Source organism: Malus sylvestris, chromosome 6 (assembly GCF_916048215.2).
Source record: "Malus sylvestris chromosome 6, drMalSylv7.2, whole genome shotgun sequence".
Classification (NCBI taxonomy): domain Eukaryota; kingdom Viridiplantae; phylum Streptophyta; class Magnoliopsida; order Rosales; family Rosaceae; genus Malus; species Malus sylvestris.
In genome coordinates this window covers 34,592,213-34,609,447 of record NC_062265.1, presented here as the reverse complement: position 1 = coordinate 34,609,447, position 17,235 = coordinate 34,592,213, and the positions used below count along the sequence as shown (strand labels likewise).

The 17,235-nt window shown below is 37.5% G+C and overlaps 3 protein-coding genes across 5 annotated transcripts; 1 reads left to right on the top strand and 2 right to left on the bottom strand.

The window, feature by feature from the left end:
• The first annotated feature begins 77 nt into the window (after positions 1 to 77).
• LOC126626289 (organelle RRM domain-containing protein 6, chloroplastic) lies at positions 78 to 2,770 on the top strand. The gene is made up of 4 exons (XM_050295558.1): positions 78 to 405; positions 653 to 721; positions 849 to 955; positions 2,402 to 2,770. The coding sequence occupies exons 1-4, from the start codon at positions 138 to 140 to the stop codon at positions 2,489 to 2,491; spliced, it is 534 nt and encodes a 177-aa protein (XP_050151515.1). The 5' UTR covers positions 78 to 137; the 3' UTR covers positions 2,492 to 2,770.
• On the bottom strand, positions 2,715 to 5,723 carry LOC126626286 (protein REVEILLE 7-like). Its single transcript, XM_050295554.1, has 7 exons — positions 5,457 to 5,723; positions 5,183 to 5,252; positions 4,610 to 4,726; positions 4,393 to 4,504; positions 4,239 to 4,300; positions 3,655 to 4,071; positions 2,715 to 3,574 (listed from the first exon to the last, which is right to left on the bottom strand). The coding sequence occupies exons 2-7, from the start codon at positions 5,192 to 5,194 to the stop codon at positions 2,909 to 2,911; spliced, it is 1,386 nt and encodes a 461-aa protein (XP_050151511.1). The 5' UTR covers positions 5,195 to 5,252; positions 5,457 to 5,723; the 3' UTR covers positions 2,715 to 2,908.
• A 5,792-nt stretch (positions 5,724 to 11,515) lies between these two features.
• Positions 11,516 to 15,553, bottom strand: LOC126624990 (homeobox-leucine zipper protein HDG11-like). Of its 3 annotated transcripts, XM_050294058.1 has the most exons (11): positions 15,265 to 15,553; positions 15,053 to 15,170; positions 14,768 to 14,956; positions 14,172 to 14,642; positions 13,956 to 14,057; positions 13,644 to 13,853; positions 13,365 to 13,545; positions 12,994 to 13,262; positions 12,803 to 12,892; positions 12,310 to 12,573; positions 11,516 to 12,127 (listed from the first exon to the last, which is right to left on the bottom strand). In XM_050294058.1, exons 1-11 carry the CDS (start codon positions 15,387 to 15,389, stop codon positions 12,080 to 12,082), a joined length of 2,067 nt encoding a protein of 688 aa, XP_050150015.1. In that variant the 5' UTR covers positions 15,390 to 15,553; the 3' UTR covers positions 11,516 to 12,079. The 3 variants fall into 3 exon arrangements, with proteins under 3 accessions (XP_050150015.1, XP_050150014.1, XP_050150016.1); XM_050294057.1 differs by having other exon boundaries at positions 11,516 to 12,573; XM_050294059.1 differs by lacking the exon at positions 11,516 to 12,127 and having other exon boundaries at positions 12,433 to 12,573; positions 12,803 to 12,864.
• Positions 15,554 to 17,235: the final 1,682 nt, after the last annotated feature.

Here is a 17,235-nt window from a genome sequence, read left to right as displayed (position 1 = left end):
TATTAAAGTTTGGTCCCTAAATCATCAAGTTTGGCCCCACTGGCACTCACCACGCCCCATAGGGCAGACGTACCTAAAACGCTCTCCCCACAACTTTATAGACTCGTGGAAGCAGAGTGTAGACTGACTGACGGCAAATGGCAACGGCCTTTGTTATCCTGAGGAGCCCTGCAAATCCATGGCCTTCCAGTTCGAGCAACAGACTCAAACAACAGAAAACATCTTCTCAGGTGGTCGGCGGCTGCTGCACCCTCACTTTCACCTCCTCAATTGCCTGCCGTGCTTGGCGGAATAAGCAGTCCCTTTCCTCCTCTCCCACACACAAAAACCGCACCTTCTCGCCATCAGCGTCTCTTTCTCCTTCTTCTTCTTCTCCCTCCACCTCCACCAAGCTCTACGTCAGCGGTTAGCTTTTCTCTCTTTCCCAATTTCCCTTCATATATATATATATTTATATTGATTGATAAATTCATTTGGTTTTACTTTAACATGGAATTGCAATTGTATGATTGAAAGGTGAAAACTTTTTCAATTTGCATTTGTAAAGCACCAAACTTGATGGGGTCTCTGTTGGAGGCTTGAATGATGGACAATTTATGCATTTGGGTCCTCCAAATTAAGGATGCTTTGTCAATTGTCAATTGTCATGCAGGGCTTTCGTTTCGTACCACTGAAGAGAGCTTACGAAATGCTTTCCAAAATTTTGGACAACTTGTAGAAGGTGAGAGCATCAAAGATTTTGGCATGTTTCTTTTCTTAGTTGAGCTGCGATTAGCCTCTGTCAGCTGTTTTTCTGTCGATTTTAACTTTGTTTTGGGTTTCGAAATTAATTCCATTTCAATTTGTAGTCAATTTGGTGATGGATAGAATTGCAAATAGGCCAAGAGGCTTTGCTTTTCTCCGCTATGAAACTGAAGAGCAATCTCAAAAGGCTATCGAGGGAATGCACGGAAAGGTACGTGCTGCCCAGGAGGCTCCATTTTTCCTTTTCGAAAAGAAGATAAATAATTATGAAAGAAATTACACTGCTTGAGAGTCTCATACTACTGCTTTATGTTTGTGTTCGTGAGTATTCTAGATGCCCCAAATTTGTCCTAGCAATGCTTCCTACTTTGTTATTATCCATATTCAATTAGTTGGCCTATTTGTTCATCAAATGTCTACTTGTACAAAACATGCACCAAAGCAGCAGTTCAAGAGCATTTGAACTGTTTTCAAAGCTGAGATACTCTCTCAGACTTTCGGGCTTTACTATTATAAGATAACATTCGCCATCAAGTGAAGCAACAATATATCAAGGAGAGTGTCATAGGAGAATAGAGTTTCGTAGTAATTTGATATAATCTTATTGCACAAGAGAGATCTTGGAGACTTGGATTTTGGCTTGCTTCTATCAGGGACCCCTATGTTTTACGGGTACCTTGATGGCAGTGTGAAAAGGTTTCTACACCTTGTAATGATCATCTAAACCAATGGTGGTGCGTAAACTTAGCATAAACGTGAAACATATGATATCACGAGAAGTGTAGGCATAGTCATGCTCTGCTCTAACGTTATGCCATCATTTTCAGCTGTGCTGCCCCGATTGTGACTCATTATTTTCAGAAACATGCATTAACCTCATAAATCAAATCCCCTCAAGGATTTGCATGCTAGGGCCTTAAAGTATGTTGGTTTAGTGAAGTAGTACATAGTTTCGTAGTCCATGACTGCTCTCAGATGTGTTGCCGTTAGAAGGGAAACCACAACTAGGTGTAATCTTGTGTAACATCCCACATCGCCCAGGGGAGTGATTCTTAATTGTATATTTTCATCCCTACCTAGCACGAGGCCTTTTGGGAGCTCACTGGCTTCGGGTTCCATCGGAACTCCGAAGTTAAGCGAGTAGCGCGCGAAAGCACTTCCATGATGGGTGACCTACTGGGAAGTTCTCGTGTGAGTTCCCAGAAACAAAACCGTGAGGGCGTGGTTGGGGCCTAAAGCGGACAATATCGTGCTAAGGTGGTGGAGCGAGCCCGGGACGTGGTGGACTCCGGGCCGGGATGTGACATCTTGTCTTAAAAGTTGTACATGCTTTCAATTGGAAATCTTCACTTATTGACGTGTAGGTCAATGACTATAGTCTTTTATACCTGTTCTAGAGTCTAGACAGTCAATTGTTTTTGAGCTTGATGAAACATTGAGTTAGTTGTTTGATGGAGTTTGTGTCCTATGTGACTTGAGAAGATATACATAATGAACTGATGGCCTTTTGAACCTTGAATTTTTTTCTCGTTTCTAATGATGGCTGCGCACACCAGCACTCGTTTCCAATGTCTTCGGTAGCTTTTGCTTATATTGGCTCGTCCACAATGACGTAACAGATACTGAGTTTTTCTTTGCTTCTTGTTTTGTTTTTCAGTTTTTGGATGGGAGGGTGATATTTGTTGAAGTTGCAAAGCCGAGATCAGAGCTTCGTCAAGGCCCCAAACAAAACCCAAGACGGTATTGAAATGTCGGCCGTAGCCATTGATTGTTGTTTACACAAAAGTCATCCATGCGTTCACTCGGAGACTGTCTAGTATCCACTTAATTAGAATTCTCATTTTTGTGTGCTCTGTTTCTCTCTGTCTGCAATTGTGACGATGCGTTAAAGGGTAGCGATTTTCAGTCCCCTTTTTGTCAAGGCAAGAAAGAATTGAAATGATTACGTACTGGCGACGCGACCAAGAAAATTGTCAAATGAAACGAATGCGTATGCAATTGAAGCCTAATAATTTCGTTTAAAGAATACATCCAGAAAGGAAGTTTACTATTATTGCTTGTTGCATAAATGCAGCATCATCGGACTGGACCGTATCGAATTGTAAACTTCCAACCAAAGCGGGTATTGCTAAATACTTGAAAACAGAACGTCTAGAATGCAAAACTATGAGCAGACGCGAGCCCGTCGCCTGTCCCTCATGTTTTCAGAAACTATGGCAGATGAGTTCTTATTTACATCTGCTAAACATCTTTTGTACGGCACAAACCCCTTCCGTGAACTGCAGGGAGCCGAACGAGTTTCTTCGCGTAACGAACTGACAGACTCTACGTGCTTCTCTCCTAAACTTTCCACTGCACCACCAAATGATCTTTCCGTCTGTTTAATTGTTTCGTCCGCACAAGAATCTACACGTATTTGTATTTGAGCTGAGTTTTGGTTACACGATCTGATGTGGAAGCACGGTAGACCATGATACATATCCCACCATGGCAGAGGAGCTTCAGGATTAGGGCTATGTTTTTGGTGTTCCCAAGTAGTTGTACCACCACATGCCGATGGATACAAATTACCAACAATCCCACCAAGTGTCAAACTCGTATCTAACAGATCTGATCTTGGTGTTTGAACAAGCTCATCATTCTCCCTCTCACAATTGTCTTGTTCCACCTTTGATGTCGGCGTCTTAGAATCCTTGGCACCAGTTGGAGATTGTTTCTCCGAGTCTAGTACCGAAACTGTCCTTCCAAAGAGCTTAATGCTCGTAGAAGCTCCTGAATTGCCAGCATCTTCTTCAGTACTCACAGTGTGCTTGGAACCTGATCTGTAATTCTGGAAATCCAGATCATGTCAGAAGCCAACCAAAACAGAGTACAGGAATCTAATCGAAATAAAAAAAGAGTTCACCATACCACGGACGGAAATTTTTCCAAGACTGAGTCAGCAGATAACTGGACTGATGGCGAGGACCCTTGCACTTCTTCAGCAGATGAGCTGAACGTCATAGAATCATTCTCCTTTTCAAAATGGGATGGGCCCGTTGAGTGCATGTCAGTGGTACATGAAGTCGGGGTTGAAGATCTGTTATGCTGGTCCAAAGCTGCAGACCCCAGTAAATCTGAACCCTGTGCAGATAATACTGAAGGAGGAGATTGTTGATCTTTCCCTTGAGCCGAAAATTGTGGGGACGGTGACCTTTCTGGTGTTCCATTGAGACAATCCACTGATTTTCGTGGATAAGGATGAACAGGCTTCCGCTTAGGCCTCGGAGGAGGAATCTCAATAGGCCTGATGGAGCCTTCGCTAGGTCCACATGACTCCTTAGATACCTGGAAGCAAGAAAAACCACATATCAATACAGTGAAGGATACATGCTAATAAAAAATACGGCCAAAGGACGATTTAATGGGGGTCTTGAATATCTAACTCAAGAAACTTTAGCATCCTGTACATACTACAAAAGGAAATAGGTACTAAAGTCGAATAGGCATTAAACCTTAGAGAAGAACTTTTGAGCATGACTTCGAATTTGAACTGCAGTTTTGGTGCCTACATGTTCTGCATAAAGATGAGTTTTACTTCATCGTCAGATGGTGTGTAAGGAAGTTACTCTAGAATCTAGACAAAGTTACGAGGCACTGAGCTTATACCTTCTATTTGACGCCAACCTCGGCCGTACAATTTCAAGGCTTCCAGGAACTTCTGATGCTCCTCCTCTGTCCATTTTGCTCTTTGTTTTGTAATCGTATACGGTTTCCTAACCTGAAGAAAGAAAACAAAGAACCGTTGAGCGAAAATTTAAGCAGGTACATAAATTTTAGGCAAAAGGAGACCCCTCCGTGACGAGGGCAATGAAAAGAAGGTGACCTTGGGTGCATGGTCACTGCCAAATGAACAAATCTCCGCATTAGATTGCGCATCACCATTTGAACTGCAATTTCCAACCGCAACAGAGGCGTTGGACCCTGTGGCTTCAATCTTATCCTATGTCCAAACACAAAGTCGAGTTGATACTTTTGATTCCAACATAGTAAAAAACAAGCGAAAAAGCGTTCTTCATTAGTACACAACTCGGTTCGAAAACACACAACAAAATAACTCTGCACGAGCTTGAAAGCATCGCAATACTAATCCACTACAGAGTAAGTAATCAGGTAAATTGCTTGAAATAGTTAACAGAAACACAACCAATCCACAGAAACAGACGACGAAATATTTCATCAATTAATCATAAACTTAATTTAACCACTGCCTCAAAACCCCATCTTGATCTGAGACATCTATCTAAGTATGCATCGAATCGACACTCAAATTCCTCGACTTTTGGAACAAATTGTACCAAGAAAGTATTCACTGACATGCCATCATCAGATCCGGCCAAAACAATGGATTAAAAAGACAGAAAATTGAAACATAGTAAGACAAATTGCTTTTGCATACCTCAACTGCCATTGCTGCTCAAATCAAACAGAACAAGTCCGACACGTTTACTCCAAAGTAAACCTTAAATCTGCAAAATTGATTCACAACAAATCAAAAACACAGAATTTCATCGATTGGATATTCCGCTGAATCTAAATAATAAAGAAATACTTTATTTATGAACAAAAAAGGTCAAATAAGAACAAAAATCAAACTTTATCAATTTTTTTTTTCAAAAAAAGAAAAGAAAATATTTTTATGGGAAAATAAAGCAGATCAATCAGAAGCTTACCTCAAATGGTCTTTGAAATATTGAAAACAAACTTTTTCTCGACAGTTTTGTAACTGGGAGAGAAGAAGGGAAAATAAACTCCCCTCGGACTTTCCCGAGAAACAAACAAACAGATTCCGGCGTCGGATTCCCGGAAAAAGCAAAAAGAATACAGAAATCCAAATCCAAATCCAGAGAAGAAGAGGAAGGAGGATGTAAAGAGAGAAGAAATGTGAGAGTAGAGAAGAAGCGCACAAGGAAATTGAGAGTTATATGGAGGAGGAACAAAATAAAAGCAGGATCGGCCACGTCAGAGTCGGACTGGAGAGTTTTAATTTTAATTTATTTTTTGAGAAAATAAAAAAGGTCGAGTGGGAAAATTCTGGAAGGGAGTTTGGGCGATGGACAAATCTTGTGGCTGAGGACGCAGGGGACCCTCAGACACCCGGCACTTTCTGGTGAGTTGTAACCTGTCTCCCACCTTTTCGGCTTTTCTCCCATGTTAAGAAAACTCCAAAAATCCCCATTTTTTTTATTTTCTTGATATTTTTGTGGAAGATATTTAATCTTCCCAATACTCCAACCGAGATTTGGATAATTACTGCAAGACCCAGTCTTTTATCACCAATTAGATATTTTCATTTATTTCCAAAATTAGACTCCTTCAAATCTCATGTTTTTTATTACTTTTTGCGAGCTATTATTGACATTTTAAATTAATATTTGCATATTTATTTAAAAGACAATTTATTATATTTGTGTAATATTAAAATAAAATTATACAACGATATAGTTATATTAAAATATAAAAATTTAGAACTAACTAGTTATAATAGGATTTGGATCCTCTCCTGAGCCCAAGAAGAGGATCCTCTTGACCAAAAAGTGTGGACCGTTGGATTTTCATTTAACGACTATAAACATGAGGTCCTTTTAAAGTTATAATAATTATAACTGTTAGATGAAAATTCAACGACCCACACTTCTTAATCAATAATCAATAAGATCATTTCCTTAGGCTCAGAAGATGATCCAAATCTGTTATAATAGGTGGAACAAAATAATATCATCCCAAATAATTTGAGAAAAAAAGAACAAGAGTTAAATAGAAAGGGTGATAATTGAATAATAAAATGAAGAAAATATCTAAGCCACAAGAAACAAGGAGAGACAAAAGCCAAGTCCCTTTCACTTCTCAGTGCAAAGTGCAAGTGGTGTCCCTTCAACCATCAATCTTGATCATATAATAAAGATTCGACACATAATATATATGGCAGATCCCTGCCATATATTTTTTTATCTAATTTTTTGACAATAGAATTTATTTTGTAATGTATATAAACAATCCGTCTATTTTTCTATGTTTTTTTTCTCAAAAATCATATCAACCCAAAATTACTAAAATTGATTGTTGAATTAAGAGTCTAGAATTTATTTATAGAATTGTATTTGTCCATTTTTTTCTACAAATAAATGTCTTAGTAATTTTGAATTTGTCTAATTTTTACAAGAATAATCTATAAATGATTTTTTTTAAAGATAAATAGTTCAAATTATCAAAAAAACCGTGTATCAAAAAAAAAAAAATATATATATATATATATATATATATATAATGTCACCGATGTTTCCCAATTAATATATATCAAACATATATCTAAATATCATGTGAATGTGATTTTTTGGGTAAGTCTACTGAAAAATAGAGAGAAAATGTGGGGGATGTGGGAGAGAGACGAACTGAGGTGGTCCCCACCCCACCATTATCTGCGCTTTTTTTTTTGAGAACCATTATCTGCGCTTTTTGACACATCAGCTGACCTTTATTTCGTGTCTTCCTTATTTAAACGCCACTGTCGCAGGCCCCGCTGGCCCCACCATTGTGACCGTCACTCTCTTTCCATTCGTCCAACCAAAACAACTATATTCATATATTGACCACAAAAAACCAATGATTTCTATTCTTTGAATATCTATATATATTGGGCCAAGAGGTTATTATCCGAACAATTTATCTTAATAATTTGGTTCCCGTTTTTGACTGATATCATCCGAATAAATGTACACCGTTTGAGTTGGGTTTTTCAGCTTTATGTTTTTTATTTTTGTTTTTCACTCAAAATTGTGAAAAAAAACTGAAATTGAATGTTTACTAAACATAACAAAGCTCTCAGCTTTTTTTTTATACCCATTTTTTTCAAAAACACCTTAGTACCAAACCAGGGCTAAGATACACTTTAGGGCTGGTTTAGTATTGTTGTGTTTTAAAAAAAAACTGTTTTTGCTGTGTTGTGAGAATAAGCTTATTTTTGGTACTTCACGTTTTCAGCTTTTTTTTACCCAAAACTGTGAAAATAAGTTGTTTTTAAGTGTTTACCAAACATCTTTTTGAACTCAACTTTTTTTTTATATCCATTTTTTATAAAAGCACATCAGTACCAAACAAACCCTTAATAAGTTTCAATCTAGAGAAATGCTAGCTATCTTTTTTATTTGTTTTTCGTCTTTTTTCTTTTTAACTCAACTCTTGCTGTGTGGACTCCATTTATATATCAAAATTAAAGAAATTATTTCGTTAAAACACAATTTTTTTTTTTCACACATACCCTTAATTACAACCCTACACATAAGAAACGAAAAATCAATACAATCTTGAACCCCGCCACCTATCTCTCTTACTTTTCCTCACCCTATTCATGTTCATCTCTCCATAGACAGCAACATACCAGCAGTTATGGAATTTTTAATACATTCGATATTATCTACATTATATAGTGGGATTTGATTAAATTTAACGATGAACTAGTTAGAATGGTCTAGTTCAAATTCATTTTTTGCCAAAATTAAACATAAACCTCTACTTTAAAAGTGACAAAATATGACGTTATACTGATTAGAATTTAGGCTATTCTCCAGGCGAAGTAGACTAATGGAACCCACCTAATAGAATTTAGGCCAAAAACATAAGTAAATAAAGAAATGGAAATTTTGCAACCACAAGTTTGTAGGTTTCAAGTATGTGCTGTAATGGAGGATAGTTGGGCAAGATTTCCTACTCTTTACTTTATATTTTCTTGGTTAGTTGGGGATCAAGTTTGGGCTCCAACAGACAATTGACACGTGCCCTGCAAACCCATTCACATTTTATAAAGACAAATAACCATTACCCAATCCATAGCTAGATCTTTGTTTTTCAAAATGTCCTTTTCCATTTCCTTGCTTTCTCTTCACTCTCTCTATTTAATTTTGAGAAAACTAATGAAAAGCATTTGAAAACTTTGAGTTTTAAAGATAAAGATGAAATAAAGGGTAAAGTGAATAGTACCAGAATCGATTTTTTAGTATAAAAATGTGGTTTTTCGTTAAGATGAACAGTACCGGAAAATTTTCGTTAAAGTTTACTTTAATTTTTTTGTATTTTAACTTTTAGTTTAATCTAGATATTTTAATTTTATTTAGAAAAAAAAACATTTAATTTACAGTTTATGGTTTTAAATAATTAAATAAAAGGTTTGTAACTCACCATAAGTGGGTTTTTTAAACTTAATTTGCCCTTATTTAATAAATTGTAATTTTTATAAGTTGTAGAAGGGAGAGGCATTAGTGGTATTATGTATGATTCCCAAAATGGCCTTCTCCCAAGAGAATCAGAGATTCATGTTGTTTCCACGCTTCCGAAAATTCATGTTAAAAGCCCACTTCAGCTTTAGGAGTTTGGGCATTGTTATATGTTCATAATGGGCTGAGTGGTGTTGGTGAGAAGCCCATAAAACATAGGCTTGCCAGTTTGCCAACTCTCTTATGAGACTCAGACCAATCTTCTAAACCAAACATTAAGCAATGTATGCGTGTGTGCGTGTGCGTGTGTGTGTGTATATACATATAGGAATCCCTTAACAAGAGGGATCTTCATTTAAAAAAAAAAAATGGGAACACCCTCTTGACCGTTAGATTTGGCTTTAATGAAATTGTATGGTTGTGATTGTGTGACATGTGATATAATCTCAACCACACAATTTCATTAAAGTCAATCCAACGGTCAAGAGGGTGTCCCCATTTTTTTTTGAAAAATAGAGATCCCTCTTGTTATATATATATATATATATATATATATATATATATGTATGTGTATATATATAAAATTGGCCTAAAATGCTCATATGTTAAATCTCAATGATTTAATTGATTAAAAGTAAATATTAATTATATTACAATTAAATAACAATGATACAACGACCATAAATCGACGACATGCTTAAAATTGATAGCTTTATTAATTGAAATTTGAAAAATAAGGTCTAGAGTCTAGGCTAGTTGGGTTATTGTAATTGGAGAAATGTCAATGTCTGCCTTCATAATTTCCTCTTTTCTGATCGGAACCCTACCATCAAGATCATTTAATAAAGGGAGTTTTAACGGAAAGCTCACGGTACAGTTCACTTTAACGAAAAACCACATTTTTACACTAAAAAGTCAAACTTGGTACTATTCACTTTACTCTTTATTTTGTCCTTATCATTAAAACTCAAAGTTTTCAAGTCATTTTCATTAGTTTTTCTTTTAATAAAACCCTACATAGTACTAATGAAGTAAACCTGTGCAGACAACCATATGGTAGGTTGTATAGTATATCATATAATACAAATCAAATTAGATGGATTTAATTAATAAAATACTTTTGTCTTTTGTGATTTGAGAGAAATTCTTTAATCCAGACGGCCCGTGTACATGCACCAAACATAAGGAGATGAGATAATAATGGCTAAAAACAAGTAGCGTGTAAGATAGATGTTTTCTATCTGCAATTAAACAAACACGCAATGTGATCATCCACACCTAATAATTTTTATTGGGGGAGGGGGGTTATGATCATGTCAAAGAAACATAACCGGCAGTTCAACCCGAAGAGGTAACAAAGCAAAGGTAGGTACTGTACTTAATAGGTTTACCGAGTAGAGTGGTGGAAAGCTAGGGTTGCATGGTGAATGATGATGGATGGAGGGTGTGGGAAGTGGGAAGCTCATAGCTAGCTGTAGAGATAGAGTTACATGATGCATTGATGGTGTTTTAAGACCCTGTCTTTATGGCTGACTATACTATACTGGTTTTGTTGCAGCACCTTTGGTTCTCACTTGCTCAGTTTCCTCACAAACATCAAACTAATATAAAGTTGTGCTTTGTGCTGATCAATAGGCATTAGGCAATAACAAACCAAGTCCAATTTATTATCTTGTGTGCTGCTAACTTTGATGAACCCCATATTTATGAATTATGACTGACTGATTCTGTAAAAGCATGGCTTAAGATGTAAGCTAGGGTTGATGATGATATTCCCTTCTTCTTCCACTTCTCCCGTGACTCTAGCAAACACCGATTTTAACGCTCCTTGTTTAACAAGTGATTTTAACACTCTTCATTGTCAAACTTTTTGATGTTCCAAACGTGACTCTAAAAATGATGTAAATATTTAGTTTGAAGGGCAAAACCTTAGTTTTAATTAGTAGTACCTATTGGTTGCCATTTAATTTGACAAAGAAAGTTCCAAAGGTTTCAAAAGTCCTAGATTGATTGATGGCCCCAAGCTTATGGGGGGATCTACCTTTATTCAACAAATTGACCATCCAACTCAAACTCAAAGAAATTGGTTAAATGACGTAATAAGTGGACAGTTGGTCAGTCAGGGTCATATCAATCAAAGTTCATCAAGGAAATGCTTTTTCCCTCCGGAAAATGCCGAGGCATAACAATTGAGATCTTTAAGCTCAATTTCCACGTTTCCAGTCTCAAGGAAAAGCATGGAATGGAACCCCACAAATTGAAGCCAAGGATCCCCTCCAATGGTCAACGTGTTGGCCCTACTTTCATTACACTCAACTCTTGGCTATTTAATATTTACCGTTCCTCATCGTATAACCAAAAATTAAGTAAGAATGTTTGATCACATCATTCGTAAAGTATATTATAAATTATGTATTTTAATTTTTGCCCATACTAGTCTGTTCAATTTGAACAATTAAAAAATTTTCCTAATCAGACAACTTTGTTTCCCTCCGCTCACTAAACGGAAAAATATACACAAATTAATCAAGGCACTTTTGATTTGTCAAGAAGGAAAAGTTGAGAGGAAATTCAAATATGGTTTAAACTAAGATACATAAGTTGCTGAACAAGAAGTCAATGCCCGAACCATACAACCTTTTTTCTTGCTGGAGAGAGATGGACGGAGAGAAATTCAGCAAGAAAGAAGACGGGTATGGTGCGTTCTTGACTCCCTCTTTTAATGCTCTACTTTTCCAAAACGAAATTTGCAAAATAACAAAAACAACTCAAAAACAAAGGCTAGTGATTTTAACACTCCTCTTCTAACCACGCGCACTCCCATACCTAAGGAGTACATGAGGTCAAAAGACGAGCATTAAAATTTTTTACGCACTCACAGAAGGAGCACATGAGGTTAAAAGACGAGCGTTAAAATCACTGGCCAGAACAAAAACCTACCCCACCCAAAAAAAAAAAAAAATTTGTAGTTGGTGTAAATTGTGATGAACCTTGGAAGCAAAAACACAGCTCTTCTGAACCATCAGCAGCAGCAGTGGAAGTAAATGAACAGCTTCAGATCTTTGATGAGAGGGCATTCAAAGTTTTCAACTAACGCAGATGATCTGTCCCACATTGAATACCTCTGATAATTTCTGATCAGAAATATTTAAGATCAATGGTAGACAAGGAAAAACAGTTGTGTAGCAGAAAGTGATCATCATCAGGAACTATTGCAATTCAAGGCTGTCTTAATTTGCTGCACAGTGTTTCCGATTAGGGTATTAACGGTATTTACCGACTCCAAGTTCAGTTTAGTGGACGGCAAGCTGCTCACCAGAATTTGAAATGCCACTGTGATTAGTGATCCGCTTCCAGTTGCATTGCAAGAACTTGATGAGGCGCAGTCCCCTTGATCTGCCTGCCCGTCGGGAGAAATGGAGAACCCTGAGGGCAGCAGAGGAATGTAAGAAGGATCCTCGCCGCTCATTGCGATGTTTATGGATGGTAGGTCAACAGGGGAGTACACAACAAGTGAGCCTGATGAGTCTATGCAGCTCTGTTGGAGTATCAACATGTTGTTCTGGCTAGTGTTGAATGCCTATACAGTACAAGGAAAATAAGTTGCACTGTGATTAATTAAGTAGTCCTTAAAATAATTTGTGTTTCACAATAAAATACGAAGAGAGCTGCTATATGCACTCCAAAAAGGTCATTTTACATTTCTTCCTAACGTAAAAATAAAGTCGGGGAGGGGAACATAAAGACTTTTTTCGAGTGCTAATGCGAAAAACAGAATAACTTGTTTCGCAAATATAGAGTTGTCTTACTCGAAGAACAGATATGCAGTTCCCTGGATGTGAGCCATTTGCTATATGGGCAACATCTTGCACTGCATTGCCATTTGAAAGCACATCCCACTTGAGGAAAAATTCAAAACCAATTTATAAGTTGCAGCTAATTTAATCTGATTAGTAAGTTACAAGATTTGAAAAACATTTTCTAGCAAGCATAAATGTACCTGAGGTCGAGTTCTTTCATCCTTGAAAAAATTGAAGACATTCTGCGGTGATAAGGGGAGCCAAATAGTAGTAGCTGCACTAAGAACCACACCATTGGGCTGGCCAGGATCAGTGATCTTATGGATAGTGACTCGCACTCCAATCTCGTTCGTCCCAGAAAGGGTGGTCCATCTATGTCCGTTGGATGCGCTAATGCTTGCGCAGAAGTTGTTCACCATCCTTTGAGCTAGTTTCATCATGCTCCTCTTTCCTTCAGGGGATGGAATCACTGATTGATTCACAACAAAAAGAAAATAATGTTGAAATTAAGCTTCTAGGGGAGAATGCTAAATGATCATTGAATAACTTTGGTGTTGAAAATTGTAGCTACCTCCTTCAAGATCTCTAGTAGAAGTTCCTGAAACCATTAGACAAGCAAATCTTTCACACATTCTCTGCAGAGCAGCAAGCCATCGTTCAGCTCCAAATGCTAATCCGCTGTGAATAAGATCTCTATAAATCCGATGAGTTGGAACTTTGTCTTCTATTTCCACATGTTCCACCCACGTAACCTATTTTTTAACACAATGATAGAAGAAGTAAGCGAAGTTATACCATTACATTTTAGATTTTACATACAGAAAAAATACTTTTTGTTTGTGAAACAAACCTTGGAATATCCATTAGGCATGTCTTGAATCAAGCACCCGGAAGGAAGCCTACGAGATCGACACTGGTTTGTAAACTGGTTATCTTGTGGAAAATCGTAAGAAACATCAACAATTATCCACAGGCCTTGCTCGATTTGCTGACAATAACGAAGGAAGTAGAACTCCCGAGTTGGTACCAATGGCGAAAGCACTTGCAACTCGTTGTACATCTAAATAACATCCTTCAAGTGATAAGAACTTATCCAAGCATAATTCCAGCAAAAGACTAGACAAAGCAAAATAGAAGTGCAATAAAATTTTAAGCCACATACCAACTGCAAAGGGCCACTATGACTTCCCAACATTCCAGATGATATTACTTCGATTGTTCTTGCCATTGAGACAATTGTTGGAAATAGCTCTCCAAATTTGTTCTGCAAACTTAAAATTGTGAAACTCTTGGATGTAAACAGTTAAGCTACAATTCAGGTTTGGGAATCGCAAGTTATAAGAAAATACAGAGAGAACCAGGAGGAGGAGAGAATTACCGGGTCCATAAACATGTCTACTAATGCTAAACCGTTCATGATAACCACACCAGAATCTCTTGATGCTTCAATTCTAACATTGGGGGTTTTCAAATGACTATTAGCCCTCGGAAAAATCCTCTCGTAGGTTTCGAGATTAAGAACATCCCTCCCATCAGTAGAAGACTTCATCCACAAGGGTTCATTGGTCCGCAAAAGCCCAAGCAACTCTTCCATGGCATTTGCAGCAATGTCAGTCATGAGGGACTTATCCATGTCCGAAAACCCATTAGGCTGGTAAGGTAAATTGGGCATGGAAGATGCAGCACTCCCAGGTAGAAGATCAAGATCAAGCGAAGGTCCGGCCATCCCATGGCCCCCAAAACTTGCTATTGATAAGTCCAAAGACGAAATATGAATAGGCTGAACTGGTGGGAGCTGGGAAATTGGCCTCCCAATGTATTTTGCAGCAATACTAGACACTCTATCTAACTGCAAATGAATGAAAGAGTGAAAATTTGAATATCCAAAGAATAGATAAACACAGTAACTGAAGAGAAAATTGCATCAAGCTTGAAACTCTAGTACAAAAGCGAAATGGAAAATCGAGTAAAAACCTCTTCTTTCAATTGGGCATTCTCCATTCGCAATTTATGTTCGTCAAAGTAGGAATCTTCGTTGAGTGGAGGGACACCGCAAGAGGGGCAAATCACATTCTTGAGGGCCTCTCTGATTGCAATGTTTTCGCATCGGATCTTGTCGTTCTCTCCTCGAAGCGCGCAGTTATCCGCTCTTTCGTTTTGCGCCTGCCATTAGTAGTACAGCAGTGAGGCACAAAAGTAACGAAGACAAAAGTGCAGTAACTTTCAAGCAGAAGAGCGAGCGAGTGAGAGAGAATTTACCTTCATCTGGGTCCTGCGGTTTTGAAACCAAAATTTGATCTGGCGAGGAGCCAAACCCAACTCTCTGCTCAACTGCATCCTCTGCTTTTCATCTGGGTGAGGGCACTCCTTATACATTCTTCATATCAAACACATGCAACCAAATTACTCGCTTTTTCCAACCGAACAAACCCATAAAAAAGCAGAGCAAAAGTCGTAGACTTTAGACTTACCCTTCAAGTCTCTGAATCTGGTGAGTAGTGTGGCGGTGGTAGCGCTTCTTCCTTCTCTGAGAGCCGGAGGCCTCGTCGTGGTGGTCTCCGCTACCAGAGCCACCGCCTCCGCTGCCGTACTCCATTTTTTACTCCTCGGATTAATTCGTCGCACTCACACTATAGCTCGCCCTTGTGTTTGGAAGGAGATAGAAGAAAGTACTAAATGGTTTAATGATCAGCAGAAGAAGCCAAGTCCCACGAGAGAGACAGCAAGCAAACAACAACACTGACTGATATTTTATATGGGTTTTTGACTTTGTGGTGTTGTGTGTGGGTTGTATAATATTAATATATATACACACGCATACGTGTATGGGATATGGAAAACTGGGTTGTGGAGGGTTTAAGGAGGAAATGTGAGCATCAGTTACATTATGTTTGAGTGAAAAAATTTAGGAAGTTTTAACAAAAAGCTCACGATATTGTTCATTTTAACGAAAAATCATATTTTTACACTAAAAAGTCAAACCTGGTACTATTCACTTTACTCTTTATTTTGTCCTTATCATTAAAACTCAAAGTTTTCAAGCCATTTTCATTAGTTTTTCTAAAAATTTAAGATTATTAAGGAATTTTAAAATGATAAAAATTGAAATGACATGATTTTATTTTCTAGAATTTATGAATTTTGTTGTTTGGTTAACCTAAAAAAACAATGTAATTGAAAACGGAATTTGTTAATTTTAATCTCACAATCATAGAAATTGGGAAATGATACCCATTTACATGAAATTTAAACTTGGAAATTGGAGGCCCCAAATTCCAAGTTTTTTTCCATACGGAAATTCTAAATTTCTATGTTATAAATCCAAACAAGAGAATTGATGTATGTCAATTTACAAATTCTGACTTTTATCTAAATTCCAAGTTTATTTTTCTCATCCAAACATAGTGTTAAGAAAGTTTCAATGCACCAAAAATTTCATACACGGCTATCTAAGAGATTATCAAAGATATCGGCTTGATTTTGGAAGATTAAATCTTGACCCATGATTGACTTTTACCCCAACAAAATCACTGCCAAGAGATTATAATTTTACTTGTGGGTGATTGTTTTGTTAGGTAAAAGTTAATCACGGTCCAAGATTTAATCTATTCTAAAATCAAGTCGAAATCTTTGGTAATCTCTTGACTGCCGTTTATAAAAAATTTGGTGTACTAATGGCTGTGTGCTTGGCTTCCTTAACTGATGCTCTTTCCCTATATATTTTTCAGAACCACCGCATTTCCTCCTTAAACCTCCACAACCCGGTTTTAACAAAATCACTATATCCCCGCTTCTACTGATTTCTGTGGTTTTCGTAACTGATTATTTTAAAAGCGTTTGCTTTTCTACTAACACCACCTGACGGTCAGAGAGAGAGAAGCAAATGGGCAAAGCAATTAAATTCTCTCAACACACCCCTTTGGAGGGCCTAATATTTTTCTGGTTTTTTTTTCTCTGTGGAGAAATGCTAAGGAGATGCTCTTAAAAGTGAGACTCTCCGCCACCTCATATTTTTTGGCACATTTATCATGCAACCATTATAAGATATTGCGTAAAAAACATGAGGCGACGGATAATTCATGAAGGGTAACACTTTGAAAGGGTTTACTTAGTATTTTTTGTTTGTTTTCTGTGTGTGGTGGCACAAATATAGAAGTGGGTATTCTCAGGGCCAGGTGGGCAGTCGTTGAGCGTTTAATACCAGCTCCCTAAACCTTACTACTTGCTAGTCCTACCCACCGGTGGACAACACTTTTCATTTCCCGGCTGCCTCATGCAACTCCCCACTCCCTTGTAATGACAAATATACCCTTTTTCTCCTTCCCCAGTTTCCACCACAATTTTTACGTTTGACCTTTATTGTTTTATAACTTTCCTTCCTTCGTTTTAATTCCGGTAAATTCTTTCATGGACATGGATCCTTCCGGATCCATTGGTCTTAA